The sequence below is a fragment of the Elgaria multicarinata genome, chromosome 6, assembly GCF_023053635.1.
Source record: "Elgaria multicarinata webbii isolate HBS135686 ecotype San Diego chromosome 6, rElgMul1.1.pri, whole genome shotgun sequence".
NCBI lineage: Eukaryota > Metazoa > Chordata > Lepidosauria > Squamata > Anguidae > Elgaria > Elgaria multicarinata.
Genome location: NC_086176.1, coordinates 106,516,279 through 106,540,867, shown reverse-complemented (window position 1 = coordinate 106,540,867; position 24,589 = coordinate 106,516,279). Strand labels below are relative to the sequence as shown.

Sequence of the window (24,589 nt, the reverse complement as noted above, 5' to 3'; positions counted from 1 at the left end):
ATGCCATGAATTGGGTAGTAGATAAACCTAAATATGAATCTTCTTCCACACTTGAAAAATTGATTTGGAACTTCAAAAAGTCTAAGTGAGCGCAGGAAGGACTTATCCCCTGAGTCAAAGCAAGACACACACAAACCATCCCTGCGAGGCAGGCAGGGGAGGAGGGAGGGAAGGCAGGCAGGCAGCAGACATTTCTGGGGGCACAAGGAAGTGTGGCAAGGATGGCTTGTTTCTTTCTAAGCCAACAGTAACACATTGCAAACCAACCCTGCGAGGAGGGCGCAAGGAGTGAGCAAAGGATGGCTTGTTCCTTTCTAAGCCAGCAGTAACGCATTGCAAACCAACCCTTCGAGGTGGGCGCAAGGAAGTGAGCCAAAGATGGCTTGTTGTTTCTTTCAAAGCCAGCAGTAACACATTGCAAACCAACCCTGCGAGACGGGCGCAAGGAGTAATCCAAGGATGGCTTGTTCCTGTCTAAGCCAGCAGTAACGCATTGCAAACCATCCCTGCGAGGCGGTCACAGAGGAGGAGGACAGACGGGCAGAGAGCCAGGCAGAGATATGCCATAGATCTAGTATGGGGGAGTCCGTCCCGGCAGATGCCCTGCCACAGCAGCACCCCGGGGGGAAGGCAGGCAGGCAGGCAGCAGACATTTCTGGGGGCACAAGGAAGTGAGCCAAGGATAGTTTCAAAGCCAATAATGCAAACCATCCCTGTGAGGCGGGAGCAGCACAGAGAGATGCCTTTTCTTTTGCATCCCATAACTAGGAGGCTAGGAGGATAAGAGTAAAGCTTTGTGATCCTTGCTTCAGAGTTGATTGACTGCACTGTGATCACAGCCATTATTAAACAACAACAACAATAGTAACGTTAATAATAGCAGTACTAATTAATATTAATAGCAATAATAATAATAATAACAACAACAACAATAAGGAGTTGAACCACAATGAAAGGCTGCCTGACTTCACTGAAGAGGAAAAGCCAGGAGAGCTTGGGCTATGGGGTGTAAATATAAAATGGAATAAATAAATAAATTAATAAACAAAGGAGGGGTGGAATTAAAAGCAGCAGTGTTGCTGAATAAACAACAAGAAGAATTTTTTTAAAAAGGCTATGTCTGTCTTTTACCAGTAAGAGGAAAGTGGACGTGCCCAGGGGGAGGGGGATATGCCAATTTTTGACTGGCCCTAAGTAAGTACCAGTCTTAAGAAGCTACTTGTCACTTCAACACATGAGAGGCATTAGCTTCTCCAGTCTCTCCACTGGGTTACTCTTTGGAGGGCTCTGATGACCCTCCAAGGGCAGGAGTGCACTGGGCACATCCACAAGCCCTAGGGGACCTCATCCCCTTGCACCACATCTGTTCAGTTGTTCACCAAGGTTAGGGTGGGTAGCAGTGCTGTGTTTCCTATCTGTTATTTATTTGCTTAGTATATGATTTCAGGTTGTGTTTGTGCATTTGGTGGGGCTACTGTTTTAAAAAACACTGGGAAAAGTCCGTTCAGACTAAGAAAGAGAAGTTTCCCAGTATCCCAAGTTACTAAGTATCCCGTTTTGCCTATCCCCTCCTCTAACTTTGGGATTGGAGGTTGCTTCATTAGTTGACCATGACTGGGAGTTGAATCTGCCTCTCAGCACTTCAAAAAGATACCTCTCCCGCTTTTTTAACCCTATTTTTTAAAAAATTATAGCAAGTGAACCACACCACGCAGGGTGCTGAGAGTAGGCTCAAAATGACCCCCAGCCATGACTCTCTAAGCACACGAAATTTCAGAAAGATAGCTTTAAAAACAACACAGTTATCCCCTAATCTTTTCCGCAATGCAATCCTATGGGCGAAATTATCCAAAATGGTGGTCGGATCGCTCCACTAAAAGAGAAGCATTTCTCCTATGGCCGCTTCTCTTCGCCATGCTTCTCCAGGACCCCAGTTCGCTTCTACTCTGCCTCTGGGCAAGGCAGAGCAGGCCAATTCGCTCCTGATTCTCCGCTCCAAGAATCAGCACATCCCTACTCTACACCCTTAGCTGTAGACATGCCCTTAGTGTTATATCCTGCTTTTTATTCCACATTCATAATGATTTGACACAAGGTGTACATCTGGCCTTCGTTCCTGCAGGAGAACGTGGCTGAACTGCATTTGGATGGGGGTGTTATTAAATATTAGGAGTTATGTAGATAAAAAGCACCTTGAAGCCAATTGACCACATTCTCTCCAGGTCAAGAAATTGCCTCTCCCTCTATGAAAGTGCCATATGGGTACGTGAATGAATTTGTGATCTTCTCTTGGTAGGGATGCCAAAGGAATTAAGTTTGGCCCCAAAATCAAACCAGGAAATTATTAGCTGCAGCTCTAGTATAATTTAATTAATTAAGTATAATAATACTTGCAGAGTATTAAATCTACTCTTACAAACCTGCTCCTAACTACACTTCCTAGAGAGTCCTCATCTAAGCTTGGTGGAATTTCTTCGTTGACATACATCGGTGTGTGGGTGTGTGTGGGTGTGGCTGGCTAGGAATTATGGAAGGAAGTTACAGTCCAACACATCAGAAGGTTGCCATTTTGCAGAAGGCTACATAAATACATCACCAATATTGAATTTGGCTCTGGTGTGGAGAAAACATTACAGCACTGTATAATAATGAAACCAACATATCCCAAACAGCTAGCTCACAATTTAATTAAGATATAATACATAAGGAAGCTGGACTGGAACAGGGGTAGCTTTGATAAATAGTGCAATCCTAAATAATGTTTTGGTAGGCTCCAGATTGAGTCATACTTAGCAGAGGCATTCAAATCAATGGAACTAACTCAAATCCAATTCATTTCAATGCCTCTACTCTAAGAATGATTACATCTAGATCCAACCCATTTACTCAGAAGTAAATCTCACTGCATTCACTGAGCGTTACTTGCTGGTAGTTACATGCTTATTTGGGAGTAAACACATGTTGGATTGAGCTGCCAGTCAACAGAAGTGGGGGAGTACTTGCATAGAAGAATCAAGAGAGGCAAATGTGCAATAGACGTTCCATGCTGTCTTGTTTACGTTCATTTACTTATTTAAAGGATTTACACCCTGTCCTTAAAAGGTCCCCAGGGTGGCTTACCAAACATTAAAATGACTAGGGATGTGCTCCGCTTCTAATCGGACCGGCGAATTAGAAGCGGAGGGGGGTGCTTCGCCTCCCCTTAAAGCGGAGGCGAAGAGGATTGGGGGGCCGGTGGAGCGTTGCGAAGAGGATCGAGGTGAAGGCGGATCCTTCGCCTCGATCCAGAGCTCTGCAAGAAAGGTAAGTGGGATTTACCGGGCCCTGCCGCTGTCGCTATCGCCCATGTGGCGACAGCGGCAGGGCCCGGTAACCCCCCCTCCCTCCTCTCCCTTACCTGCGTCCGTCCGCGGTCCCTCGGCTTCTTCAATTGGGGCCGTGGCTCAACCAGGAAGTCTAGGCCGCACTTGCGGCCCAGACTTCCTGGTTGAGCCACGGGCTCAATTGAAGAAGCCGAGGGACCGTGGACAGACGCAGGTAAGGCCCCCCTCCCCCTTGGTTCCTTACCGGGCTCTGCAGGTAAGGGAGAGGAGGGAGGGGGGCCTTACCTGGCACCACTCCCCTCCACTGCAGAGCTCCGATTCGGAGCCGGAGCTCCGCGGCGAAGAGGAGCGGACTATGGGCGGAGCGGCGTGGAGCGGAGCAGGCCTGATCCGAAATTTTTGGATCGGCCCGCAGGGCAGATCGGGGGGTCTGAGCACACCCCTAAAAATGACAATAAAATAATTTAGAGTACCACACTACAAAAGATCAACAAAAACGCAACCCACAATTCTGTAGGTATAGCTGCTGCTGCACCAACACACACAATTAGCCCATTAGTCTAAAGACTTTCCAATGAAATGTGTGTTTTGTGTGTGTGTGTGTGTGTGTGTGTGTCGGAGTGGGGACAAAGAAAAACAACACTTTGGCTGGCACAAAAGCAGTTGGACACAAACTTTACTCGTGACCGGAACAAACTGAAGCTATTTCATTGCCATCCAGCTCCTGATGCACAATACATGAAGGATAAAAGCCCATTTTTATGGTTCTTTAATAATAATAAAAAGATTTTGATATGTAGCCCCTCTTGGATACTCCTGCCGTTGAAAGACTTGCTCTTTTGTTCTCTGCTTACTTCGTGTTTGAGAAGCAGATGAAATGGTTTTGTTGGTGATTGGCCTGAATCCTGGTATTTTATTTTATTTTTGTATTTATTTATTTTTTTACTGGCTGCTGGCCACTGGCGCCGTTACAAGAAGTGCTGACAGAAAGATAAAGAGATTTATACTCTCTGATTTCTGTATTAACAGGTCCTGTTGGTGCAACAGAAAAGTTAAAAGTTGTTCTTTTATCCCCCTACCCCACCCCCCCATAGATATTTTGTCACTGAACATTATCTGTTCAGCTTCAAAGGAAGGATGGGTTGCTGGGCTTAAAGCAAATCTACCAACTTGGACAGATTAATAAACATTTATTTCTTGGGATGCATATGGTGGGGTTCCCCCACCAATATGATCCTGTAGAATTTAGCCTTCAAAATGAAGCCGTGCACAATTTCTGTATGTATCTAAACCTGTTTGCTCAGATATAAATTTGTTATTTTTATTTATTTATTACATTTTTATACCACCCAATAGCCAAAGCTCTCATACAATATGATCACCCTTCTATTCACCCCCAAAAGAGGCTTGAAACTTTTTACACACACACACACACACACACACACACCACTTTGTACATGCCTCCGACACTCCCAATTGCCCAACAGCCCCAGAACATAGCTTGGGGCAAGTGGAACTCAAGAGATCATATTTTCTTGCTGGAGACCGGAATGGAGACTAAAGTTCCCAGCCTTACTGGAGGAAAACCAATGCTTCACATACCATTGAAAATGGGAAAGAGGCCCTCTGGGAGAAAGGAACCCTGTTCAAATGCTGGTGAGCAGAAGCGAGGAGGCATATCCTAACTGCTCAAACTCCAGCCTTAGTTAGACCTAAGGTTTATCCCAGGATTGTCCCGGGGTCATCCCTGCCTATTCCCGGGATATCCTATGTGTCATTTACATGAACAGGGATGACCCCGGGAAGCTGCAGCTCGTGCAAAATGCAGCGGCCAGATTGATTTCGGGAACCAGAAGGTTCGACCATATAACACCTGCTCTGGTCTGCTTGCACTGGCTGCCTGTATGTTTCTGAGCCCAACTCAAGGTGCTGGTTTTGACCTATAAAGCCTTACACAGCTTGGGACCACAATACCTGAAGGAACGCCTCTCCCGACATGAATATACCCGGTCACTATGTTCAACATCTAAGGTCCTCCTCCGGGTGCCTACTCCGAGAGAGGCTCAGAGTGTGGCAACGAGGGACAGGGCCTTTTCGGTGGTGGCCCCCAGACTTTGGAATGATCTCCCCGATGAGGCTCACCTGGCACCAACGCTGCTATCTTTCCGGCGCCAGGTTAAGACTTTCCTCTTTGCCCAGGCATATGGTGGCACATCTTAAGCACACACATGTTTAGTTTTTTTTAACAGTTTTTAATGCTTTATGTGTGTATGTTCTGTGTTTTAGAATTTTAAATTTTGTATACTCGTTTTAATCTTAATTTTAGAATTTCTGTAAACCGCCCAGAGAGCCCTGGCTATGGGAGCGGTATAGAAGTGCAATAAAAAAATTAAAAAAAAAATAAACTGGGATAAACTTAGGTCTAGCTAAGTCCTCCATCTCCATAGCATGCTTGAGGCACTATGAAAGCGGTATCAAAGCAGTATATTAGAGGCAAAAGCCACACTACTGCTTTATAGCAGTATAGAAGTGCACTGACAACTGTTGGGGCCCATTGACACATACCCTATACCGCTTTCATAATGGAATATCCTGCTTGGTGTAGATGAGCCCTGAGAGAATCTAAAGCTGACAGATTAGTCCATTTCTGGCTGCAGGTCTCACTATTTATAGGCCAAGCATTTCTAAGAATTTTGTGAACTGCCCAGAGAGCTCCGGCTATTGGGTGGTATAGAAATGTAATAAAAATAAATAAATGAATAAATAAATAAGAATGATTTTATCTAGTTTTACGATCTGGGTTGGCCTCATTTGCTGTAATTAACAGAGAGGGGTGGAAGGACTCCCCCACACCTGGCCTTGCCAGATGTCATCCAGCATCACCGTCCATCCTCTTAGTGAGCTGCCATTTTCCTCAACAATGTTGGCTTGTGATTTTCCGGGAAGATACAAATGGCAAACAGCTACATTTCATCATTTTCAGTGCTCTTCCAGGGAGGTTATCAACTCAAATAAAGAGGCTATTTTTGCTAGAACACTTGGAATCCAAGATAAGGCAACATGAAACTGACCGTGGAACTGGCTAATTCACAAAAGAAAGTTATTTTGCTTGTGGCATAAATATTCAGCCAGAAAAACATATTTGATGTTTACTGGTCACACTGAGTGATACCCAGCAAGTCAACAAAGCAGCATAAAAGCTGAAAAAACTAAGTTTTTTTTTTTTAAAAAAAAGAAAACATGTTTGTTTCAGTAATCCAATCAAAATAAGACAGAGTATATTATAAAGCTCAGGACACAGGCCAGGTCTGATGTAGAGAAAATAAAAAGCCTCAAACAAGATGCAGCTAACGTTTGGGGGGATTTAAAAATAATAATACTGGATTCAATCTAATGTTAGTCTAAATGATGTTCCATTCATTTCTATGGGTCTGCTCTGAGGCCTAATCTACACCAAGCAGGATATTGCACTATGGAAGTAGTATGAAAACGGTATATATAAGGCAAGAGCCACACTACTGCTTTATAGCGGTATTGAAGTGCACTGACAAGTATTAGGGCCCATTGACACATACCATATAGTGCTTTTATAATGCCATATCCTGCTTGGTGTGGCTCCTGCCTTTTATATACCGCTTTCATACTGCTTTCATAGTGCAATATCCTGCTTGGTGTATATTAGGCCTAAGTAATCCTAATTGGTAGAATATAAATTCCCTAGCTTTCCATTATAAGAGTGTTTCTTAAATGTATATAATTAACACCAATTTTCTCCCAGTAGGTTCTTCTAAGTCAGACATCTGAATTACACATATTTTCTCTCTGGAAACAGATTTACTTGAAACTTTGCATCAACATTATTACTTCCACTGGGATTTCCTGCTTACAGTTTTTCAAAAGACGAGTCTTGCATCAGCTGGAAGGATACCATGTAGACAATTGTTCCTCCTATAAATTAATTAACCCTAACTGTAAATTATATTTATTTAAGAGTATTTATTTAAAAGACCAGGTTCTTTTCTGTTGCTTCTGCATTGTATCCCTCCAGGACTCAGAACTGCCAATTCATAAAATGTTTGAATTTATTAGGTCTGAAATGGATCCAGCACTAAATGCAGAGTTCTTTCCCTGCAGCGGACAATTAATTTTCTGTAGTATTCTCAGTGGGATGCATCAATTGTTTAATAGTGCACAGGGATGATCTATTTAGGACAAGATGCCGTGAGAAATGCTTCTGTGAAACTCCAAGACTGGGGTTCCATCAGGCAGAAAGAGTAAGCTGTTCCATTAGGATTTTGACCCAGACACTGAATGTTACCACATATGCACTTGGGAGAAGAAGAAGAAGAAAAATACCACCAGATCATACTAGATTCAGGAAAGAATTTCATAGAAATTCCACTGTTCTGTGATTCTATATGGAACAATGGGCAAGCAGGGGCGGCTCAGCCTGGGCACGCTCACTTGGGGGCTACCGAGGGAGGCGGCTGGTCGGCACTGCCCCACATCATCCTTCTGCGTATAATAAGAATCGCTCTTTCTGCATTCCTATTTTCTCCGGGTTTTTTTGGCTTTTCAAGTGCAACCACGGCAGGGCACATTGGAGTTCTTCACCATGAATGCAGAGTTTAGGGCAAGCGTCATGTGAGCTGATTGCATTGAACTCACTGGGATAGTGGAGCATAACGCTGGTGTGATGAAGCACTAAGAGAGAGCTTTGGCTATGGGGTGGTACATAAATGCAATAAATAAATAAATATGCTGGAGATATTTGAGATGGACTAAAATGAGTTTGGATTTCTAAGAATCCGACTTGCAGAATCTGCTGTGGACCAGCCTCCCCAAGCCGTGCAGAATCCTCAGACTTCCACATAGTTGTCTTTTTAAAAATTTTTTTTAAAAAAATCCCCCAAATTCACAGAAAAACATGCATGTTTCTGCTGAGATATCTGCCATGCTGGAAAATATATGCAAGGATAAGTCAAATGGAAGGAGGGGGGGGCAATACACTAAATATTTATTTATTTATTTATTTTTGTGAACCGCCCAGAGAGCTCCGGCTATTGGGCGGTATAGAAATGTAATAAATAAATAAATAAATTGCATTTCTATACTGCCCAATAGCTGAAGCTCCCTGGGCGGTTCGCAAAAAATAAAACCATTCAAAGTACAAAAACAACAGCATAAAAACATGATATAAAATACAATATAAAAGCACAACCAGGATAAAATCAATTTTATTAGCTATGCTAAGGGATGGGGGGTGAGGAAGAGGTCCTAGCCAAATTGGCAGCTGTATTCCCGATATTCGGTATTCTTTGTCCTCTTCTGCGTCTGACCCATAATTGCCAGAGTCTTGTCCCACTTCTTCGTAATCCTTCTCCAGAGCAGCCAGGTCCTCCTGAACTTCAGAGAATGTTACGTGCTGAAATAAATTACGTATATTGTTGCAAATCTTCTTAGGGAATTATTTACGGATTATTTTTGCAATCTATATCTATCTATCTATCTATCTATCTATCTATCTATCTGTATATGTGTGTATATATATACAGTGGTGGCCAAAATTGTGGACACTTTTTGAAATGTTCATTTTTGCAACTTTGCATGTTACAGAAAATGTTCCGTTTCACGAAATTCAAATGTTTATATATCAATTGAAAGACCCGAATCACGTAATACAACAATCCTGCTTCTTTTCCTGGGTGTCCAATCAACTCTTTTCTTTGGTGCAATGGCTCTATTTATGACGTACGTACGCACACTTTTAATTTGAGAAATACTTCAAATATTCACACAATCTCCAATTGTGCTTCAGTTACAGAACAAACAGCAAAACTGACTTTCCCCAACTTGAAACGTGATGTATCGCAGCTAGTGCCATGTGATTGGTCCCCAGAACAAGGACTGTGATTGGCCAGTAGGGTTTGCAATTCCAATCCGCTTCTTCACTCAATCACACCTGTGTTTGTTTTTAGGCTAAAGTAAACATAGCTTTTTATACTGCAGATATTTCCATTCTGTTATTTGTATTGAATTGAGCATTAAATTATCTTTCGATTGATATATAAACATTTGAATTTCGTGAAACAGAACATTTTCTATAAGCATGCGAAGTTGCAAAGCATGAAAATTTCAAGAAGTGTCCACAATTTTGGCCACCATGCAGTCTGTGAACAGATGCTGGAATGAACAACAATGAATCTGAACTGGAGAAATGAAACTCCTCTCAGGGATATCTCCTCCCATCAGAAAACCCCCAGGCCCCTAAGGACTGACCCTTTTACTTTGCCTCAGTTGGACTTAAACCTGGGGGGATTCTACACGTAGTACTGAGGGCGCTTCCAGTGCGGCCCCAAAGCAATTGTGTAACTTGCCTGGAGAAGAGACGAGGAAGAGGCGTCCTTGCTGCTGCCGCTGCCGCCACCCACCTACTTCCTCGCCAGCCGGGATGGAGAGCTCGGTGGAAAAAGGCGGGGTGGAGAGCTTCTTCTGATCTCTACCCCGCCTTCTTCCGCCGAGCTCTCCGACCCGGCCAGGTCGGAGGTAGGTGGGTGGCGGCGGGTGGCGGCAAGGACGCCTCTTCCTCGTCTCTTCTCCAGGCAAGTTACACGATCGCTTTGGGGCCGCACTGGAAGCGCCCTTAGTACGACGTGTAGAATCCCCCCTGTTATCTTTCTGGCGTCAGGTTAAGACTTTCCTCTTTGCCCAGGCATATGGCAGCACATCTTAATCACCCACATGTTTAGTTTTTTTAAACGTTTTTTAATGCTTTATGTGTGTATGTTCTGTGTTTTAAATTTTTAAATTTTGTATACTTGTTTTTATCTCAATTTTAGAATTTCTGTAAACCACCCACAGAGCTCTAGCTATAGGGGCGGTATATAAGTGTAAGAAAGAAAGAAAGAAAGAAAGAAAGAAAGAAAGAAAGAAAGAAAGAAAGAATTTCAAGGACTATCAGGTGCAGGCTCAGGTTGGATGTGTCCTTGCACCTGTTACTGAGGAGACAGGCAGAGCTCAACATTGAATGACATTTTTGAGGGACCCATCTATCTCGGTCTTACCAAAATCACTGAGTTGTTAGTTTGTTTGTTTTTGAGGTCAGCCTCCTTCCATCCCATTTCTGCATGCCCTTGCAATTTGTTTATTTATTTATTCAAAAAATCTATATGGAAATCCATATGCCTTTTTATGATGTATACTTTAATATATGCATTTCTGGATGCATATACCCATTGACTAAAGCAAGTTTGTGTGCATTTTGAAAATGTAGCTCTGTATTGATTCTTCTATAGGGATTTTGGCTTGAGATTCCAGGGACTAAACCTGAAACCGGATTTTCTTCCTTCCTTCGATTTATACCTCACCCTTCTACCAAAAGCAGCACTCAAAGTAGCTTACAAAAGCAATTTAAAACAGGTTAAATCAATAAAACACGTTAAAATACAATAAAAAACATGACAATTACAGAAAAAAATATTGTTACAAGCTGCCACCAACCCAACAGAACCACTTACAAGGCCAGTTTCAATAAAGTTGTCTTTGCTTTACCTGTTGGCGAAAGGAGAGCAGAGATGGAGCAAACCTAGCTTCCCTGTTCAACAACCTGTGTGTGGCCACCACAAAGGCCCTCTCTCGTATCCAAACATGCCTCTGAAGCTGGTGGTGTCGAAAGAAGGGCCTTTCCAGAAGATCTTCAGGACCGGGCAGTCTCGTAGGGGAGAAGGCGGTCTTCCAGGTAGCCTGGTCCCAACTCACATAGGCCTTTATAGGTCATAACCAGCACTTTGAATCTTGCCTCGGTGCAGCAGGAGTGCCTCAACCCCCACATGTAGTTCCATCCTAATGGGGATGGGACGCGGGGTGGGGAGAAACTAAGCTAGAATTCAAGAAAGGTTTGCAACATGTCTGACTTCTCCAGTTCGATGTTTTCCTTCATTCCCTTTGGCACTATCTGAACCGAACTGAAGCAAATAGCTCCTTTCCATTACTTTGGTTCTCTGCCCTTCAGCTGTTGTGCAAATTGAAAGGGGAAGGAGGGAAGGGAGGGGACGGGTGGGGAAACGGGCCTTCCCTTTCTGTTAAATAACCTTGCAGACTTTAATTTGAAACAAACAAAGCATTTTCAAGCACTTCTCCTGAGGGGATTGCGCTGAGTGTTACTAAATTGCTGCATATTTAATAGACGTGCACAGGCTCCAGACCCCAATGTCTGTCCCCCAAATGATAAGCCTTTTTTTATTAAATGAACTTTAATTACTTAATAATTAGGCCTTAGGTAGGGAGGGGGAGATGGGGATCTTGATAGGCTGCCAACCAAGCTGTAGGGCAAACCAAGCTTGCGTGCCATTTTTCGATTATAGTTTAAAGCAGGTGTAGTGAGCATTCTCTGAGATCCTGGTTGGCAGGCAATCTTCCCCGAAGGGACAAAGGCACAATGCAAAGTTTGAGTTGTGGAAGACTTTGTTTCTTGAGGGCTGCCTCCATGAACACAGGCGAGGCAGCAGAAGAAGCTCTGAGCAACGTTGCACATTGTGAGGAAGAGGTGATTTTGCAGTTCCAGGGCAAAACTCGTGAAGAAGGAATTTGGACTACTCCAATAATAATAATAGTTTTATTTATTTATTACCCGCCTCTCCCTCTGGATCAAAGCAGGGTACAACACAAATGCATTGGTGCAAGCTCCAGACATGGAGATTCACAAGCTTCCTCTTTGCATGTTCCCCATAAAGACAAAAAAGAGGAACATGCAGAGAATCCTGTTGGATCAGACCAAAGGCATATCTAGTCCAGCATTCAGTTCTGAAACAAGACCAACAGTAGGGCATGAATACTAAGCCTAACCCACTCATGAAGCAAGGTGAGGCAACTACATCAGGCGGCAGAGTGGTGGGGAGGCAAATTGCACCCCCTCCTGCCAGAAGGTGTCACTGTCACTGCCCACCTTCCAGCAGTTGTTCTAAAGAGCCCTACCAGCCACTCTTCCACCACAGTGAGAGAGCAGCTGGAGAGGCTCTCTGGAGCAGCAGCCCACCTCTTCTTTCCTCGCCTTGAACCATGACGCCAGAAGAAGTAGCTCCAGGGGACTTGGCAGAGCTTGCGAGAGCCTCGCTTAGGTCTCATGAGACCTGGGCAAGCTCTCACAACATGGCCCTCCATAGTGCTGTCATTTTTGTTGTTTATTCGTTCAGTCATTTCCGACTCTTCGTGACTTCATGGACCAGCCCACGCCAGAGCTTTCTGTCAGCCGTCGCCACCCCCAGCTTCCCCAAGGTCAAGTCTGTCACCTCCAGAATATCATCCATCCACCTTGCCCTTGGTCGGCCCCTCTTCCTTTTTCCTTCCATTTTCCCTAGCATCAGCCTCTTCTCCAGGGTATCCTGTCTTCTCATTATGTGGCCAAACTACTTCAGTTTTGCCTTTAATACCATTCCCTCAAGTGAGCAGTTTGGCTTTATTTCCTGGAGTATGGACTGGTTTGATCTTCTTGCAGTCCAAGGCACTCTCAGAATTTTCCTCCAACACCACAGTTCAAAAGCATCTATCTTCCTTCGCTCAGCCTCCCTTATGGTCCAGCTCTCGCAGCCATAGGTTACTACGGGAAATACCATTGCTTTAACTATGCGGACCTTTGTTGTCAGTGTGGTGTCTCTGCTCTTAACTATTTTATCAAGATTTGTCATTGCTTTCCTCCCAAGAAGTAAACGTCTTCTGATTTCCTGGCTGCAGTCAGCGTCTGCAGTAATCTTTGCGCCCAGAAATACAAAGTCTGTCAATAGTGGCAGCTTTATAGAGAGCATGGGGATGGGTGGGTGGGAGATATGAAATGATAGCAACAGCAGAAGGAGGGGCACAAGGTGGTGGCGTGTTTATGCCTGCTACAGTGTTGATGAGTGCAATGGTGCCCTCCTGCTCATGTTCCTCAGCAACTGGTATTCAGACATACTACTGTCTGATACTTGAAGCAATATGTAGCCATCAAGACTAATAGCCATTTGGTAGTCCTGTCCTCCAGGAATTAGGGTGACCATATGGGGGACCAAGGCAGAGCTCAGCGAGCATGTGAGGTGAGCTCTTCATTTCCAGATTCTTCATATTTTAAGAGCGTCTATTGTCACTACTGTTACAAGGTAATATTGTTATTCCAGGATCTAAACCTTTTGATGGGTTGATTTGGGAGCTCCTGCTTTGAATCACTTTCATTCCAATCCAATGTATCGCTCCCAGTGTTTATTGAATGTTTTGTTGGGACTAGTTTTGTTTTATTGATCTATTTTAATCTTCTGACTTGGTAGTGTGGTACTTTTAATTATATCTTGCTGAATTTTATTTATAATCTCATGGGGATTCAAATTTTAGACTGAAAATCTTACTAAATAAATGACTGAACATTGAAGAACAGTTAACTAAAACTGCACCAGTATGAAAAGAAAGAAAGAAAGAAAGAAAGAAAGAAAGAAAGAAAGAAAGAAAGAAAGAATCCTAGGTTTAGAGGCTTACTGAATTGTTGTTTTATCTCTGTTTCCACAGGCCCATTGAGGTTTCTCTCTCAGACAGACTCGGTCACAGCATTTACAGGAGACACCATTTTGTTAAAATGTGAAGTTGTTGGAGAACCTATGCCTTCAATCCACTGGCAAAGGAACCAAGAAGATTTGGTTTTGAGTCCTGGCGATACCCGCGTAGCCGTCTTGCCTTCTGGATCTTTACAAATCAGCCGAATTCAACCAGGGGATGGTGGGATCTATAGATGCCTTGCGAAGAATCCTGCCAGTTCGAGAACTGGAAATGAAGCAGAAGTCAGAGTTTTGTCAGGTAAGAAGCGAAGGGCAAGATCCAACAGTAGAGTTGGAAGCGGCCTATAAGGCCATCGAGGGGGTTGGCCTCAATTGCCTTATAGGCCCCTTCCAACTCTACTATTCTATGATTCTATGAACACTGGTCATGCCGACACACCGAGCTCCACCAATCCTGGTCTGCAGGCAGGCAGCCCCACCATTTCTGATCTGCAAGTGACCCCTTCCAATTGCAGCAATGATGTAGCACTTCTGAGAGCAATGAGCGGAAATGCTTGTTTCTGGAAGGGGCGGCTGTGTGAGCATGTGACTTGCAGTGATGGCACTAAATGCAGCTCATAATGCAAATATACCTAACAATATGTGAATATATTCCCAAACACACTCCATTGCCCATGAAAATGCACGTCTTTTTGCAGATTAAGTTATTATGAGCGGATGTGCCTGTATTGAGGCTTGCGGGGTCTCCCCACATGGTCAGAGCATGCATCATGTAAATGTGATCTTTATAAAAGCAAATCTGTGAGGAATTCTGTGTATATCAGTTTTGTATATGCGCAGTATCAAACTGCATGTGGGGAGCTGTAGTTTGGAATCGTGTAGCGTGTCATCACATCATGCATCACCACATGAAATACCCCTTCCTGATTAGTTGTTTTTTTATGGCCTTTGTATATAATGCTTGTTTGCTTTGGCAATCTATATGGAGGAGAGAGATAAGGATCAGCGTAGGAGGAGTATACAACCAATGTGGCTGTTTCTTTGAACATGATTGGTTTGAAGAAAAAGTTCAAATCCCAACCTTTCCTTAAAGGGTTGAAGTGCCATCATCGGATTTCCTCCTGAAAGGAAAAGGTTAAACCAACTTTCTCAGCGTGCACACAGAAAAGCCATAATTTAGATGTAGACTGTGCACGCTCCGAAGCACACAATCTGTTCCAAAATGAATAAAGAATTTGTAAGACAGAGATCAAGCTTGCTATAAAGGTGAGCATTACAAACACACATGTTTCTACCAGTGAGCTGAGTAATGATGACATTTGGTGGCACCATGGCTCTTTATTGGCTACAGCTCACAGGATTTAGCATGGTCTGCAGCAAGGATCCAGTCATCAAGCAATCCATCTGCTGACCAATACAACCAGCTCAGCCCATCTGCTGGTACAGCATTGATGGGAGTGGCCAGAATGTCAGACCCATCACAGCGCAAAGGGATCTTGTGGTCCACTGTTGTGACCTGGGTGTGTGGCAGGTCTGTAGGCCCCAGAGTTAGCTGGAGTCTTGTGGCAGGTGTGTAGGCCTCAGAGTTAGCTGTAGTCTTGAAAAGATACTCTAAGATCCCTTCTGGAGGAGACCACTTGTGTTGACCATGTTATGGACTTGATTGCCTACAGCTAGGGATGTGCAAATCTGCCAACGTCCATTCTGGGGGATCTCCGTCACAGGGAAATCTAGCCGCCTTGGGGCTTGGCAGCTTGTGGGCACAGCTTGCGGATTTCAGTGCATTTTTTTCCCTGTTAAAATGTAGGATATGCTAGTTGTACTCGCAATTTGGATACCTTGCTGTTTTTACAGAGAAAAATATATATGCCAAAATCTGCAAGCTGCACTGGCAGAGAGAGCCAGTTTGCTATGGATTCTGCAGGTTGGATTCTCAGGAATCTGGTGTCATTCAGTTCCGTTGAGGATTTCTCCAGCATCCTGACCTCTAGCTCAAGAGATGGATGCCTGAGCTCACCATGCTCACCACAAGACCTAATACAACTTCAACAAGTACAGAAGGCCTGTATGAACAACACTCAGGCAGATATATCATTGCTGACCTCCAAAAGATGGACACTGTCAGGTCTGAACAAATCTGTCCATTTAAAGGAGATGTCTGTGTGATGTATCGCATATCCCCCCTCCCCCCATATCAATGACAAAGTGACTCATATTCTTGCTGCTTGTTTTCCCCCTGGCTTCATCAATTTTTGCCAGAGCACTGGCCTACTGCCAAGACTCTTCCCAATAAATCTAAACATATGATCATGAGGCCTAGGAGTTGCCTCAATATCCAGTCTACCTCCCGCTGAGCGACACAAATGAGGTCGAAGACTTTATGCTTTCTCAGGTCATCATCTTCTAGCTGAATAACTAAGCTGTCCATGGCATGTTTGATTATAATCAGGATGAAGCCTTCTCACAGCAACCTCTTTTTGCTGAGCCAGCTGATACACAGCCTTCTGGATGTGCTTGTGTCTAATGAGCTGCAAAAAAAAGCAAATGCTATTTGGGGCTGCATTAATAGAAGTATAGCTTCCAAATTGTGTGAAGTACTGGTTCTCCTCTATTCGGCCCTGGTTAGGCCTCATCTAGAGTACTGCATACAGTTCTGGGCTCCACACTTCAAGACGGAGGCAGACAAGCTGGAGCGTGTTGCTGAAATGAAAGGCATTTCCCGAGGCAACAATTGATAACCCTCCCAAAGACATTCTAATGCAGCGAGTTACAGCTGTACCAGTCCCATGGAACCCAGAAGGATCCATAGAAGTGGATTATACTCATTGTTGGGTTAATTTTACTTGATTTCACTTGAGTATTAACATGGGTTGGTGTGCCCAGGCATCCCAGAGTGCAGGACATGGAATAATGGGCTCAAGTTACAGAAAGCCAGATTCTAACTGGACGTCAGGAAAAACTTCCTAACTGTTAGAGCAGTATGACAATGGAACCAATTGCCTAGTGACGTCATGGGCTCTCCCACACTAGAGGCATTCAAGAGGCAGCTGGACAGCCATCTGTCAGGGATGCTTTAAGGTGGATTCCTGCATTGAGCAGGGGGTTGGACTCGATGGCCTTATAGGTCCCTTCCAACTCTACTCATCTATGATTCGATGAGGCTCCAAATGGGCTCACAACATTGCCGGATGCTCAGCGAGCATAAAATGAAGCTCCTCGACACCGTGAGCAGGGGTGGGTAGCAACGGGGAGCGTCCAAGGAATCAGATGTGGCTGAGTCTGACCATCCCTGTGACACACTCTTATGGCAGCTAAAAGAATTATATTATCATGTTGGAAGGACAAATGTTCACCTCCCATAATGCAATGGACTGAGGACTTAACGACGCTATCAACATTTGAACAGGTGTTATATAGACATGACTTGTGAGTGAATAAATACAGGGCTATATGGTCTGCTTTTCTTGAAACCTATACATAATATAGGTTATGTATAATAACAACAACAAGTCTCCCCCCCACACCTTTTTTTCAAATGATTGGTATACCTAATGGGGGGGGGAAATGATGATATTCCTATGTAATGTTTCTTTGCTATTTCTTTTTTGCTTTATTTATTTTTCATTCTGTTTTGTTAATATTCACAATAAAAAAGAGAGAAAATGACACACTCATCCACATGAAGCAATATGATTGTTCATAGGAAAAGAGCACGCTCAGAGAATAGTGAGCAGCAAATGCTCAATTTTTTCACTGATGTAGTGTTTTAAAAAGCATTTTCTTTTTTAAAAAAAAAGCAGCTTCTTAAAGAGATGATATTAGGCTTTATATTTAAAACCAAATAAATGGAGAACCATGGCGCTCTCTATGTGAAACTATTAGATTTCCATTTATAAATAATAACCTTGCATAGTCATTAATGGCAGATTACAATGTTTTTTGTAGTTGTTTATGCTTCTTCTTTTTTTACTAGAGCTTTCTCTTTTGTCTCTTTCGCCTTAACTGAAAGAATTACAATGCAGATAGAATTCCAAGGCAATCAATGGTGCAAAAATGAAGAAAACCTTGCTAGTCTGTTTCTTGTTTAACATTCGGGAGTCAATTAGCTTTTTAGATGATTCAGTTCTGTGCGTAAAGGTGTTAGTAGTGTGTGTGTGTATGGCAGGGAGGAAGGATGAGATAGATACAAAGAGCCTTTAAAAAGGCGTTCCATCTTTTTCTCTCTTTTTAAAAATGAAATAAGACAAAACAGGATTTGCATTTAAAGAGCCTGATGGTTGTTAAGCAAGAGCTACATTAATAGAGCAGAAATTAAAACTTCACACCTCCTTAACCACCATTTAAACCACCCTGAGCCCCAGCCAGCACTGGAAGACTGCATTCCCATTGAGGAGAATTACTTTAACATTTAAGCACCAAGGCATAATCATTAGGGTAAATCTGTTCCCTGGGAGATCTCTCAGTCACAGCAACTCTCCAGGCCGTAAGTCTTTCTCAGCATGTAGAAATATAATCGTGTACACATACAGAGGCCCTCCCAGTAGCACAGATAACCCCCATCATAGTGACAATCATTTTGTTAGCAAATAATAGTAGTAGTAGTAGTAGTAATAATAATAATAATGATGATGATGATGATGATGATGATGTTATTTCTTACCCGCCTCTCCCTCTGGATCGAGGCAGGGAACAACATTAAAAACAGTACAATATAAATCAAATGCATAAAACTGATTAAAAGAGCGTATAAAACCAATACAATATTAAAAATAACAATCAGAACATCTTAAAATTCTTAGGTTTAACATTCTTTTGGATTGGCCTGCTGGACGAGATTAGTCTTTATAGCTGTCTTAAACTTGGAGAGAGTGTTAAGTTGATGAATCTCTCCCGGCAGGCCATTCCACAGTCTGGGGGCAGCAGAAGAAAAGGTCCTCTGGGTAAAAGTTGTCAGCCTAGTTTTGACTGACTGGAGTAAATTCTCCCCAGTGGACCTGAGTGTGAGGGCTGGATTGTACAGGGGAAGGCGATCCAGCAGGTAACCTGGACCCAAACCATGTCAGGCTTTGAAGGTAATAACCAACTCTTTGTATTTTACCCAGAAATTAATTGGTAGCCAGTGGAGTGATTTTAATGTTGGTGTAATGTGGTCACACCCCTAGGTGTACTGGTGACCAACCTGGCTGACATATTTTGAACTAGTTGTAGTTTCTGAACAAGGTACAATGGTAGCCCGATGTACAGCGCATTGCAGAAGTTGAGCCTTGAAGTTACCAGCACGTGCACTACCATCTTTAGGTCTCTACCATCTCTAGGAAAAGGCACAGCTGGTATATCAGCTACAGCTGATGGTAGGCACTCCTGGCCATCACATCTATCTGGGCTGTCATTTGGAGTGATGGCTCCAGAAGCACCCACAAGCTGCAGATGCTGTCTCTCAGGGGGAGTGTAACCCCATGCAGAACTGGTTGACATACTTCCAATCCCAGGTCAGGACCCTTGATAGTAAGCACCTCCGTCTTGTCTGGGTTCAGCTTCAGTTTGTTTTTCCTCATCCAGGCCATTACTTCCTCCAAGCATTCATTCAGAGGAGACATGTTATCCCTAGCTGACACTGTTGCAGAAGGCATAGAGAGAGAGATTTGGGTGTCATCATCATAGTGATAGCACCCCACCCCATACCTCCAGACGATCTCTCCCAGTGGTTTCATGTAGATGTTGAACAGCATTGGGGATAGGATGGCACCTTGTGGTATGCCGTATAACAGCTTCTTCTTTGAGGAGCAGCTATCCCCAAGCGTCAGCATCTGGAACCTGCCTGAGAAGTAGGACCAGAACCACTGGAACACAGTGCCCCTGATTCCTAATCCCCCCAGGTGTTCCAGAAGGATACCTTGGTCAACGGTATCAAAAGCCGCTGAGAGGTCCAAAAGTACCAGTAGGGACACACTCCCCCTGTTAATACTCATGCAGAGATCATCTACTAAGATGAACATAGCAATATTACCACTACTAGTAGTAGTAGTTTTAAAGCAATCTGGGCAGCACGACTAATCTACCGATAACATCTCATGTACAGGACTCATGGATATTGTTACATTCACCCCATTTCAATGAATAATGATAAGTTCCAGGGGCATAGAGTCCGGTTCTCTTTGGAAGGAGGTCACTGGAGATTTTTTGGTGTTTTATTTATTACGTTTATTTATTTATTACATTTACAAAAGTTAAAAACAATTGAACATTAAAAGGAGAAGGAAAGGAACCTCTCGTGCAAGCACTGAGTCATTGCTGACTCTTGGAGGGACGCCAGGGATCCCCAACACTATCATTTGCTTTCCAAAATGGAGGTATAATAAACAAAAGGAAAAAGCCTCCAGGCTGATGGAAGAATTGTCCTTTTGTCTCCCTCTGCCACAGTGGGATTTTTGGAAGACAACAGTGTGCATGTGACAGGTGATGGGGGAAGAGGATTTTTATCCCTCCTCTCCTGGAGTGCAATAGTTCCAATCCAAACCACATTTATACTACAGCAAATACAAAGATGACCCCGAGCTGCATGCTACATGATCAGAGTAATGCGTAGTTTGGTTCTAAGATATTTACAGAGCCTGAACTCAGTTCTGTGGGGAGTCTTTATTTGTCTGTCTCAAACTTCAGTATATTGTTCTTTTCACAAGCAGACACCTTTCTTCCTACCCCTGGCTAGAGGGGTGGGGTGGGGGGCAGTGGTCCTGATGAATTATGTCTTTTGGCCATCAACTAGCCTTCTTAGCTCCCAGACACATCACTGGAACATCACAGCCTATCAATACTCTTTTTGTCAAGTCCAAGATACTGGCCAGTTACACATGGCCTCCACTGATAACATTCATAGAAATCTGATAGGAATCCTATAACAATATTAATGGTTTGTGTGTGTGTGTGTGTGTGTGTTTGGGGTGAGGGCTCTTTGACCAACCTATGCTGACTTCAAACTTTGTTGCTGAGCCAGTTGTACAAAATGCCAACCATCCACTAAGGCCTAAATGCTGTCCTAAATTGCTTTTAATGCTGCCCTAAGTTGCCGATCACAACTGCACACCTCTCTCACACAAATATAGGGGGGATGTCTTTTGTCATTCAAGTAATGAAATTCATAGAATCATAGAATCATAGAATAGCAGAGTTGGAAGGGGCCTACAAGGCCATCGAGTCCAACCCCCTGCACAGTGCAGGAGTCCACCCTAAAGCATCTCTGACAGATGGTTGTCCAGCTGCCTCTTGAAAGCCTCTAGTGTGGGAGAGCCCACAATCTTAATTGATTAATAATAGATTCAGAAGAGACAAAGTAATACAAGTCTCCACCCAATGTGGAATTAATATATGGAACTCACAGCCACAAGTTGTGATGATTTAAAAGGGGATAGGACAAATTCATGGAGGAAAAGTAGCAGCAACTCTTAGTCGTGATGGCTGCTAATCTACACCAAGCAGGATATAGCAGTATGAAAGCAGTAAATGGTATGTGTCCAACAGTTGTCAGTGCACTTCAATTCCGCTATGAAGCAGTAGTGTGGCTCCTGCCTTTTATATACCGCTTTCATAGTGCAATATCCTGCTTGGTGTAGATTAGGCCTATGTCAAATTTCTGACAATTCTTCTCTGGTTTCTACACTCCTTTTCTTTGCAGTGTTCGGTTCTTTGCTGTTATTTATTTGTTTTGTTGAAATGTAGGCCATGCCCATGGACTGACCTTTCCTCTTTAAATAGCTCAAAAACCTTGACTAGGAGGTTTAATCATGCCACAGGTCTGGCTGTGCTCATTACAGATGAACATTCAAAACATATTCAGCGACAATTCCTCCCTAGCCCTGCCCCCATGATTTAAAAGGAAGGTGGATATTTGTTCTTTCAATTCCAAATATGCTAGAAGAATGTAATTGCCTTTAATATGCTGCACTTAACCGTTGAAAATGAACCTCACCAGCTGCAGCAGGTGGAATGGCAGGCTGTGAATGGCATGGTGCCTTACTGTTGATGCACCTGCATTCACATGCTTCTAAACTAGAGGCAAGCAGCCTGCAGCCAAATGTGTGGCTGGGTAGTTCCAACATGTACATGAAATTGCACCCCACCACCCAATGCACCTTGGTGCTGGTGCCCCCCAGAGGGATTCAGTTTCCAACTCGGGGACTGTCAAAGTAGAATATTCTGGACTTGAGAGATCATAGCAAGTGATTAGTGACCACAGCACAGTGGTAGTATGCATAGCTTTCATGTAGAAGGTCGCAGGTTCAGATGTTATTTTTGGGCTGCATTAATAGAAGTATAGCTTCCAAATCACCTGAGGTACTGGTTCCTCTCTATTCGGCCCTGGTTAGGCCTCATCTAGAGTATTGCGTCCAGTTCTGGGCTCCACAATTCAAGAAGGACGCAGACAAGCTGGAGCGTGTTCAGAGGAGGGCAACCAGGATGATCAGGGGTCTGGAAATGAAGCCCTATGAAGAGAGACTGAAAGAACTGGGCATGTTTAGCCTGGAGAAGAGAAGATGGAGGGGAGACATGATAGCACTCTTCAAATACTTAAAAGGTTGTCACACAGAGGAGGGCCAGGATCTCTTCTCAATCCTCCCAGAGTGCAGGACACGGAATAACTGGCTCAAGTTAAAGGAAGCCAGATTCCAGCTGGAAGTCAGGAAAATCTTCCTGACTGTTAGAGCAGTGCGACAATGGAATCAGTTATCTAGGGAGGTTGTGGGCTCTCCCACACTAGAGGCCTTCAAGAGGAAGCTGGGCAACCATCTGTCAGGGATGCTTTAGCGTAGATTCCTGCATTGAGCAGGGGGTTGGACTCGATGGTCTTGTAGGCCCCTTCCAACTCTGCTATTCTATGATTCTATGTGAGCATCTCCAACTGGAAATACCAGATATCTCATTATAGGGGTGGATTTTAGATGCACTCCAAAAATCTTTTTTGCTTTTGAGTAAATATTCATAAGCTGGACTACTGTACTGGGCTGCTTCTCACCGTTACTTCTAAGTTGATATGCAAAGGGTTGGTGTTGGGGATGCCATGCTAACATGCAACGGGGCAGATTTTTGGATACTTTCAGAACTTGCCGTTTGTTTCCAAAGACTGTGTTTCTATGTGGTGCTAAGGATATCATCATCTTCATCATTATTATTTTTTAAAAAATATTATTATCGTCATCATCGTCATTCAACCCACAACCAGCTTTGCAGGCATGCTCTTTCCGTGTCCTCTTTGCACTTGGTTGTTCCAAGGATATCATCATCATCATCATTATCATCTGCAGCTGTATGGATCCCCCCCGCCACTCTACCTACTGTTTTGCACTCATGATCTACTTCTTGGTACCTGAGAACTTAAGACCAAAGGACTACTTTCCCCTCCCTCATCCTCCCCGCACACACACTTTGTACTCATGACCTTAACATTCATGTACCTCAACGTCCCCTTTCTGTGGTTGCTGGCTGCTGGGGATTCAAAAGTCAGCTCGCCCTCTGGTGACCTTTTGGTTCCACTTCTGGTGATGCTGCCCTGCACCCCATCAACCCCAGTGGGCACCAGCTACCATTACAGAAGCAGTGAAGGACCTGAGAGATCCAGCAAACTGTACATATGCATAATTTTTAAAGCACTGGCATTTCTATTCCACCTTTTCTCCAAGGACCTCACATGGTGGGTTACATGATTTTCCATTCCACTTTATCCTCACAGCAACCCTGATGAGATAGGTTAGGCTGAGGCCGTAGCTAGACCTAAGGTTTATCCCAGGATCATCCTGGGTTCATCCCTGCCTGAGCACTGGATGCCCTGTGTGGCACTTAGATGAACAGGTTTGACCCCAGGACAATCCTGGGATAAACCTTAGGTCTAGCTATGGCCTGAGAGAAAATGAAAGGCCCAAGGTCACTCAGTGACCTTTGCATCTGAATGGGATCTCCTAATGCTAGTCTGACATTGTAACCACTGCCCCCTCTCAATCCCTGATACACGAACATAGATAAGAAATCTGAAAGATGTTTCTGGATGCAAGTGTTTATTTTGAAGTAAGGTGAGAGGCATCCCTCAGGAGTCAGGACTGAGGAAGGAGCAGTCAGAACAGGTGTATTGCTTATGGGGAAGCAAGCCCTTGGAGACAACTTTTGAAAGTGATGCTAAGGACATCGTTCATGGTGTGTGTGTTTTTAAAACACCTTGTCAGAAAAGCATGTAACAGGGAATTTAGCTATTTTAAAATTCAGATTACAAAGCTGATGAAATGTCGCCTCTCCTGAACCATTAGATGGCCGTGGAAATGATATTTCCTAAGAGCGAGATATTGTTATTAACTTTGGGGAAAGCTCAGTGTGTGTGTAGGATCATTGGAATACCATTGCAGAGCACAGGAGATACAGAAACCAATTTGAGAATCTCATGAGGAAACAGCCAGAGCAATTCAGCACAGATCACCAGTGAAGAAATGTACATTGCTGAAGTAAAACTATTTTTTTTTGTTCTGTCTGTAGATACCACTTTTACAAACACACACACACACAGAGAGAGAGAGAGAGAGAGAGAGAGAGAGAGAGAGAGAGAGAGAGAGGCCTTTGCTAGACCAGCGTTTATCCTGGGATCGCCCCTGTGTGTCCAGATGATGCACAGGGGATCCCAGGCTCAGGGAGGGCTCATCCCTCCCTGGCCCCAGAATAAAGCCCTACACTTTGGGCCTGCTTTTTCCCCGCAGCCTCGGGCTAATTTTC

At 43.8% G+C, this 24,589-nt stretch overlaps 1 protein-coding gene across 1 annotated transcript in view; it reads left to right on the top strand.

Annotated features, from left to right (window-relative positions):
- Positions 1–24,589, top strand: part of DCC (DCC netrin 1 receptor) — a 1,200,544-nt gene that overhangs the window by 547,428 nt on the left and 628,527 nt on the right. The window contains 1 exon segment of the mRNA XM_063128256.1: positions 13,854–14,138. Within this exon segment, the coding sequence (XP_062984326.1) occupies positions 13,854–14,138 (285 nt within the window).